General features: G+C 37.4%; 1 protein-coding gene across 2 annotated transcripts in view; it reads right to left on the reverse strand.

Moving 5' to 3' along the window:
* The window catches only part of mybphb (myosin binding protein Hb), a 43,655-nt gene extending 34,085 nt beyond the window's left edge, over window positions 1–9,570 (reverse strand). Inside the window, exons 1-3 of one of the 2 annotated variants that reach the window (XM_079841026.1) lie at window positions 9,142–9,570; window positions 6,376–6,444; window positions 6,127–6,261 (exon numbers count right to left, since the gene is read on the reverse strand). In XM_079841026.1, coding sequence (XP_079697152.1) covers window positions 6,127–6,261; window positions 6,376–6,444; window positions 9,142–9,448 — 511 coding nt within the window. In that variant the 5' untranslated portion in view covers window positions 9,449–9,570. The remainder of the gene's footprint in view (window positions 1–6,126; window positions 6,262–6,375; window positions 6,445–9,141) is intronic. The other variant, XM_079841027.1, reaches the window with a different exon arrangement.

Below are 9,570 nucleotides of genomic sequence, written 5' to 3' on the forward strand. Positions count from 1 at the left end.
GCCTCCTAACAATCATTTAACTCATTTGAATAATAGAAATTGATAATGTTTTATGTGTATGCCATAGTAAAGAGATGTGTGTTAGTCTAGATTTAAACTGACAGAGTGTGTGTGCTTCCCGAACAATGTTATGAAGAGTTCCAGAGTTTAGGAGCTAAATAGGAAAAGGAGTTGATTCTGATATTGTGGGTATGATCAGCTGGCCAGAGTTTAGAGAGCGCAGTAGACGTGATGGAGGATAATGTGTTAAGAGCTCAAGTACTGGAGATAAACCATTTAGTGCTTTGTAAGTAATAAGCAAGATTTTAAAATGTATGTGATGTTTTATAGGCAGCCAGTGCAGTGTTGACAGAACTGGGCTAATATGGCCACACTTCCTGGTTCTAGTAAGAACTGGAGCTGCTGTGTTTTGGACCAGATGGAGTTTGTTTATTAAGCGAGCAGGGCAACCGCCCAGTAGAGCATTACAATAATCTACAGCTCATCAACATTACAATAATCTACAGCTCATGAACATTACAATAATCTACAGCTCATCAACATTACAATAATCTACAGCTCATCAACATTACAATAATCTACAGCTCATCAACATTACAATAATCTACAGCTCATCAACATTACAATAATCTACAGCTCATCAACATTACAATAATCTACAGCTCATCAACATTACAATAATCTACAGCTCATCAACATTACAATAATCTACAGCTCATCAACATTACAATAATCTACAGCTCATCAACATTACAATAATCTACAGCTCATGAACATTACAATAATCTACAGCTCATCAACATTACAATAATCTACAGCTCATCAACATTACAATAATCTACAGCTCATCAACATTACAATAATCTACAGCTCATCAACATTACAATAATCTACAGCTCATCAACATTACAATAATCTACAGCTCATCAACATTACAATAATCTACAGCTCATCAACATTACAATAATCTACAGCTCATCAACATTACAATAATCTACAGCTCATCATCATTACAATAATCTACAGCTCATCAACATTACAATAATCTACAGCTCATCATCATTACAATAATCTACAGCTCATCAACATTACAATAATCTACAGCTCATGAACATTACAATAATCTACAGCTCATGAACATTACAATAATCTACAGCTCATGAACATTACAATAATCTACAGCTCATGAACATTACAATAATCTACAGCTCATCAACATTACAATAATCTACAGCTCATGAACATTACAATAATCTACAGCTCATGAACATTACAATAATCTACAGCTCATCAACATTACAATAATCTACAGCTCATCAACATTACAATAATCTACAGCTCATCTACATTACAATAATCTACAGCTCATCAACATTACAATAATCTACAGCTCATCAACATTACAATAATCTACAGCTCATCAACATTACAATAATCTACAGCTCATGAACATTACAATAATCTACAGCTCATGAACATTACAATAATCTACAGCTCATGAACATTACAATAATCTACAGCTCATGAACATTACAATAATCTACAGCTCATGAACATTACAATAATCTACAGCTCATCTACATTACAATAATCTACAGCTCATCAACATTACAATAATCTACAGCTCATCAACATTACAATAATCTACAGCTCATGAACATTACAATAATCTACAGCTCATGAACATTACAATAATCTACAGCTCATGAACATTACAATAATCTACAGCTCATGAACATTACAATAATCTACAGCTCATGAGCGCATCAACTGCTCAGTATTGAGAGCATGTGTCGCAATTTAGATATATTAGATATATATGGAAGAATGCGGTTTTAGCCCCGCCCCTCCTCCTCTATGATTGGACAGCTGGGCAAAGAGTGACAGTAGCCGTGTTTCCATTACAGATTGGCGCAAAACTTTTGCGATATTTTCTAAATGTCGATAAAAAACTATTCTGAAACAACCGATGTTATGTGACTAAAACGTCGTTTTTCCTCTCACGATAATGCCTAAACGATAATGGACACTACATTTTTATACATTTTTCAACTAAATATCGAAATAAATCTAATTATTAAACTAAATTAACCATATAAACTAAATTACTGCTCTAATTACTGATCTAAAGCCCACACTGTCACTGTATGATACATACACTGTTGAAATGAGCTGATTGCATTTTTTCTCCAGAACGGCTGAATAAAACTATGCTGCATTATTTTCCTGTTTAACACTGTGAAGCTGCTTTGAAAAAATCTACATTGTTAAAAGCGCTATATAAATAAAGCTGACTTGACTTCATTTGACGATAAGTCAGATATCATGGTGACGGATGTTGGTAGGGATGCACAATATATCGGTCACCATATCGGTATCGTCCGATATATATGTTCATTTTTAATATTATCATTATCAGTCCGATAGGAAAATATGTCTGATATCCTAAAGCTGATAAATAATGTGTTATTTCCTTCAGCTGAGACACTTCACTGATCATCATGATGGGTTTGAATCGCTCGAAATATGATTGAAAAAGGAAAAAAATAAAAAATCTTGCACTGGTTCAAACGAGGCTGTGGTACTGTATATGTTTGATTTATGTTTTATTTATTATGTTGTTTTGATTTATGTTGTTATTTAGTGTTTGGTATATGGCTTTTAATGGTGAGACTTTTGTTTTTGTAATCAGGCTCTCAAACATCATATAAATTTTGGATTTCGATTTATCGGCCGATATATATCGGTTATCGGCTTTCAAATATAAAGAATTATTGATTATCGGTATAGAGTGGCCACGCATGAGGCGTTTCTCCCTCATATCTGCTTCGAGGTCTTGATAAATGCCATTTCTTTGTTGTTTAGAATCCCGTATTCCCATAATTCTTTTGTCTTTTATGAGTTTAATAAAGAACTCTAGATACCTCCCAAATTTGCATACTTATGCACAAGAAAAAGTGCACTTTAAATACCCGGATGATGCACTAAATTAACAGAAAATGTTGAATGTGGGACTGTCGCAGGTTTAATTGCATAGCGGAGGGGGCGGGGCATCAGACTCCGATGACGAATGACAAAATATTAAATTCATACACTTCACGGATGAGTACATCGTGTATAAGTGCGTCATTTAAGACGCAACTCAAGTCTCGTCTTCTGTCCAAACACACCGCGTCATCTTTAAAGAATGATCATGTGACTTTAACGTACGCCAGATGACCGACCTGTAAATGCGAATATTGAAGTTTTGCGAAATGTTCCTTTTTCGAATTGGATGATAAAACCTTGATATATGTAAAAACCTTGTTTTTGCGATATATGAGAGGTTTTGCGAAATTGACGTGTTTCCATTGGGCGTATCTTCAATTTGCGCAATTTAAAGGGTAATGGAAACACGGCTAGTGATGAGCGCTTCGTTTGACCCCGAAGTTGAACATTCTTCCCAGACAGGCTAGTGTTGGCCCAGATCCGGCCCACATCTGGAGCGTGTGGAACCCACATGTACCAGATGTGGGCCGGATCTGGGCCAACACCATTTCCTGTCTGGGTTCAACTCTCGGAGACCAGTGCGCTCAGCACCTCGTTATACTTGTGGCGTTTTAAAAACGCGACACTCCCATTGAAAACAACTGGAAAAATATGCTAACTAGTGTTGTAGTACTCGAGACTGGTCTTAAGACCATTTTTTGAAGGTCTTGGTCTTGTCTTGGTCTCGGACTAGTGTTAATTTTGTCACCTATTTTTAATTTAGTCTTAGTCTTAGTCTTGTGCCAAATGTCCTTGTTAGTTTTAGTCATATTTAGTCATTCACATATCTTTTTTTGTTAGTCAAGTTTTAGTCGACTAAAAGTCTTGTCATTTTAGTCTAGTTTTAGTCAAAAGACAACTCAAGGTATCTTAGTCAAGTTTTAGTCGACCAAAAGTCTAGTCATTTTAGTCTAGCTTTAGTCAAAGGAAAACTCAATATATTTTGTGGCAAAATAAGTTACATAAAATATATATAACCTGCATAATGTGCAACAACACCATAGCTAACTGGTTGATTTACAGCATAGATGCCTAAAATCAACATTAGCTCATGAGACGATGGGCACAAATATTGATTTCGATCTTGATTCAGTATGAATTCATATGTATATAGCCTACTGTACATATAAGGAACAATACGTTTTTTACACTTTTTTGGGGTTATATTATATTTGCTTGCATTCTTTACTATTCACTATTATTAACATTTCAAAATTTCACAAATAAGTAAGCAGTTATGATCTGCAATACTTTTTTGAGCAACTAGACTACATGTATATGTATTAAAGAGCCATACAGGCACCCAGTGGGTAATGGCATTACAAGTGAATTTTTGTATTTTTCCAGCCACAAAATGGCTCTAATTTACCTCTTTGCAGTGGAATTCTCTATTTTAACCTTAATTAACACACTAATTGTAATATAAATAATAAAAATATTAGAAGAAAAATATTTTAAGTGGTCATTAATGGACCATAAGTATTGCACAAATAGTATTTAGTACCAAAAGATCTCCTCAAAATATTCAATAAATATTATTGAATTAAAATATAGGCTATTTATTTTTAAAATAGTTAAGGTGTATGGTCACATTTGACCACCAATGAGTATAAGTGTGACTTAATTAGTAAGGAATACCTGAGGGTTAAATACAAGAAAAACATTAATATTAATGTTAACAATGTTGCATCTCTACCACTCTCCCTAATAAAATGATACTGTAAATGTGGCTGACGCACACTATGCTGTACGGTTTACCAAAAATTGCTGCAAACACCTGTATAGTGAAGCTGTTGTGTAACTTGCGCGGCTTAAGCCATTCACATACACTGACACAGCGCTAGAGGTCTTGAGCGCTCCGGGAACCACGTGACCACACGCGCGCGGCCGCGAGATGACAGGAGGAGTATGAGAGACCTGTAGCCTACTCGAGCAACAGCGGGAACTCTTACAGAATATTTTGAACAGCTGAATATTCATCTCATGATGAAAAAGTAGAGACAATTGTAGACGAAAATGAAGAGAGATTTTATCTTAGTTTTTATTTTATGCAAAACATTTTAGTCTCGTCCTTTTTCGTCAACAATAATGCATGTTAATTTAGTTTTAGTCAGTGTTTTTGGACATTGGTGCAGTCTCGTCATCGTCTCGTCTTCGTCATGGAAAAAAAGGTCGTTAACGAACATATTTAGTCTCGTCTCGTCTGACGAAATTAACACTATCTCGGACTTTATTTTATCTCAAGACCAGTCAAGACCACACCTGCTGGGATATCACTAAATTGCCGGTGTATTGTCTGATTTGACATCATTAATGTGATTTGATGTAAAACTTACAGCTTAAAATGCAATCAATAACTTCTTTGTAATGTGATTTCTTGTGTAAATGTGCTGTCGGGTCAAAATCAATGCAGCATTGTCTCATAAATGCCCAAAATTAATATAAATGCCCACAAAATTCTGAGATTTCGTTTTTTTTCAAATATAAAATAGAATATAATTAAGCAATATCGCAAGAGCTGTTTTCATGAATATAACCGTGATTGCAAATGATATTGATTTATACAAACGTTCAATAAACAACAAGTCAATTATATTTTAAACTGTCTTTGCTCATTTGCAGCGTTTGGTTATTAAATGAATCAGCTGCTTTGAACAAATCGGTTGAATAAAGGACTGTTCAATAATGTTAATGTTTTAATGTTAAATTAATCAGAACATTATTATGCAGGTGTAATTGTACCAGTTCAGAAGCAACTTCTGTGCCATGAATTTTATTGTCAGTGATTTGATTGGTAACTATTCTAATTGTATTTATTCCTTAAATATAAGTCATTTCTCAGACACTAGATATGGAGATTAATTTAAGGAGTGCTGGTCTTGACTTGGCCACGGTTTAGGTGGTCTTGACTACAACAGTAATGCTAACCTCTGGAAAAATTGCTTTGGTGGACCCAGATACCAGATTTGGTGGTACCAGATGTGGGCCGGATGTTGGCCGGATCCGGGCCGAAAGTATTTGCTGTTCAATTTCCGATTTGGACGTGTCTCGATCCCTACCTTTATTGAAGGCTGAATTGGTTTAGATAAGCAGACTTACTTCCTTCCTTGCAGATTTCCACAGTGTACCCATCCAGACCAGAGTTCCCAATGGTGGCTGGAGGTCTCCAAGAGACAGTGACTGAAGTGTCATTGACGTCCTCAACGCTGAGCTCCAGGGGCTCGCTGGTGGGCTCTGGAGAGCAAACACACGCTCAACATTACACACTAAAACCACACACTCCATCTAATGTTACAACTGGCACAAAACTGAGGAGATGTGAAGCGCTTTCGAGTGGCGTGGGTTTACCTGCGGGTGGAGGGGGTGGAGGGGGTGTAGGGGCTTTGATTTCCTCAGCAGGTGGAGCTTCAGCATCAGCTGGTGTTAAATAGGCAGGGCACATTAATTAAAGCAGCATTTAACAGAGCTTCAGGCATTAGTTCAGTCAAACAGTACTAGTAAAATGTGTTTAAAGGGTTAGTTCACCCAAAAATGTAAATTGTGTCATTAATGACTGAGCCTCATGTGGTTGGACACCCGTCAGACCTCCGTTCATCTTCAGACACAAATGAAGATATTTTAGTGTAAATCTGATGCTCTGAAAGGCCTCCATTGGCTCAACTTTACACTCTCAAGACCCTTAAAAGACACTAAAGACTAAAGTTACAAAGTCCATCTCACTACAGCGGCTCTACAATAACTTTATGAATCGGCGAGAATAGTTTTTGTGCGCAAAAAAACCCTAAATAACGACTTATATAGTGATGACGATTTCAAAACACGGCCTCATGAAGCTTCGAAGCGTTATGAATCAATGAGTCGATTCATGATTCGGATCGCGTGTCAAACTGCTGAAATGTGGCGATTCAAACCGCTGAATCGACTCACTGATTCATAACGCTCTGAACCGCTGAATCGACTCACTGAATCATAACGCTTTGAAGCTTCATGAGGCCGTGTTTTGAAATCGTCATCGCTATATAAGTCGTTATTTAGGGGTTTTTTTGCGCACAGAAACTATTCTCGTCTTCATAAAGTTATTGTAGAGCCGCTGTAGTGAGATGGACTTTGTAACTTTAGTCTTTAGTGTCTTTTAAGGGTCTTGAGAGTGTAAAGTTGAGCCAATGGAGGCCTTTCAGAGCATCAGATTTACACTAAAATATCTTCATTTGTGTCTGAAGATGAACGGAGGTCTGACGGGTGTCCAACCACATGAGGCTCAGTCATTCATGACACAATTTACATTTTTGGGTGAACTAACCCTTTAAGTCAACATGAAATCAATACTGAAAGTTGTTTGTTTTTCATGTTGACTTTTTCAGAACTGCTGTTTTGATATGTACATCAAATAAATATATGGTAGCGTTTAGCATAGGTTTGCCATCAGCGGGGCATTAGCAGCGTGTCGCAATGCATTCACACGGGGAGCTAGCCAATTGCGTTCATGCAACACCAGAAAACCATAGTCATACGTTTCCAGTGTTGCAAGAACGCAATTGGCTAACGTCTGCGCTAGGGTATTTGCATAGGCGATCTGATTGGCTGACTTTTGCATTGACGCTTGATAGCTTGAATATTTTCCAACTTCTTCCGCAAGCAACCGAACCCAGAATTCAGTTCGACAATGCAAGACATACCGTTAGCAATGTGGCCAGCAAATAATGTTTAAATGTTAGTCAAATGTTAGAATGGACCAAATATTAAAGGCTCGTTTTGCATGCACAGAGTTTAGAAAACGGAAACAAGTAGTGGTAAAGCGATACATCAAGGTCGTTTGGAGATTACAGGCCTCCATAGATAATGCATAGTGCACATTATCTGTATTTAAATACAGTTTAGTATAGTTAATATTGAGTAAATATAGTTTAAAAGAAGAACATATAAATGATATGTCCTAATTAGGGCTGTCAAAAGATTAATCGCATCCAAAATAAAAGTTTGTGTTTACATAATATGTGTGTGTGTACTCTGTTAATTATTATTTATATATAAATACACACACAAGCATGTATATATTTAAGAAAAAAAATATTTTGATATATAAAACATTTATATTTATATATATTATAGATTATATAAATGTATATACATGCAAATATTTCTTAAATATATACATGCTTGTGTGTGTATTTATATATAAATAATAATTAACAGAGTACACACACATATATTATGTAAACACAAACTTTTATTTTGGATGCGATTAATCTTTTGACAGCCCTAGTCCTAATATATTGAATATCTTTAATGCAATCATTATTTTAAAACATTAGAATATTTCTAATTCCCCATAATCACCCTCTAACTGGAAAAGACTGGGCTCGCTTTAAGTATTTATTATCAATGTTAATAATATTAGCTCTCTGTCGGACTGTAAATAGAGATGTCGAGCTTTAAATACCTCAGGCTTATAAGGCTGTGGCGGATATAGCTGGGGTTAAAATAATAATTGCACAGGTGATGAAAAGCATTAGAGAGTGCACAGGTTATCATGTAAATGCAGATTATGAGCAGATGGGCTTGTGTAAAATATCGCATTCCTTTTTTTTGACTGCCTTGATAAAAGTGTGTGTGTCAAATAACAGATGTGATAAACTAAGGGATTTTTTAAAAGTGTGTTGAGATATGAAGGTGTTCTAGCAGGACAGGCGTGGAGGGCGAGCAGCTGGTGTGGTCAGTTTAGTGTCCGAGGTTAACAGGTGGAAACGCTCCGGGGTTTTTTTAACCATCAGCTGCAGTCAGGCGTTTTCCCAGTAGCTTCCGAGAGTTCTTGGCTCCAGCATGAGTTCTCACACATTATAGGAGTTCATTGTTGCATGATATGTATATGTGTGTTAATATTGCTGTCATATTTCATCAAGATGGAAATTTATATTACTAAAAATAGCCTAGATGTGAAAATATCCCATTCCCTCTAATACTAAATTGGACCACTTATTACTTAAATTGCACTTCATGGCATTATTTGTTTCATTCATGTCGTTTTTTTTTTTTTAATCTTAAAATTTTGGAGTGAAATATTGCACTTTGTGCATTTTGATTTCACGAACCCTGGTCCACATGCGCACTCAGTACCTGCAGGAGGAGGTGCGGGCTCCGCTGGTGGGGCATCAGCGGGTGGGGCATCAGCGGGTGGGGCATCAGCGGGTGGGGCCTCCACCGGGGCTCCTTCAGCCGGAGCTCCTTCAGCCGGGGCTGGTTCGGCGGGTGCGGCCTCAGCGGGTGCCGGTTCCGCGGGTGCGGCTTCAGCGGGGGCTGGCTCGGCAGGGGCGGGCTCAGGTGCTGCGGGCTCTGGCGCTGGTTCAGGCGCGGGTGCCGGTGCGGGTTCCTCCTTCTTGGCGGCCTTGGCCGACTTCTTTATCGGGGCTGGTTTTGCCGGCATGCTTGTCCGCTTCAGGGATCCCTCTGACTTACTAAGTCCTTTGGCTCAGTCTGAAGATGGGTCGCCCCGGATTTATAGCCTAGGGCAACTCCTCCCCTCGAGAGTTTCAAGTGACTAGTGAG

Source organism: Gobio gobio, assembly GCF_949357685.1.
Source record: "Gobio gobio genome assembly, chromosome: 17".
NCBI classification, from domain to species: Eukaryota; Metazoa; Chordata; class Actinopteri; order Cypriniformes; family Gobionidae; genus Gobio; species Gobio gobio.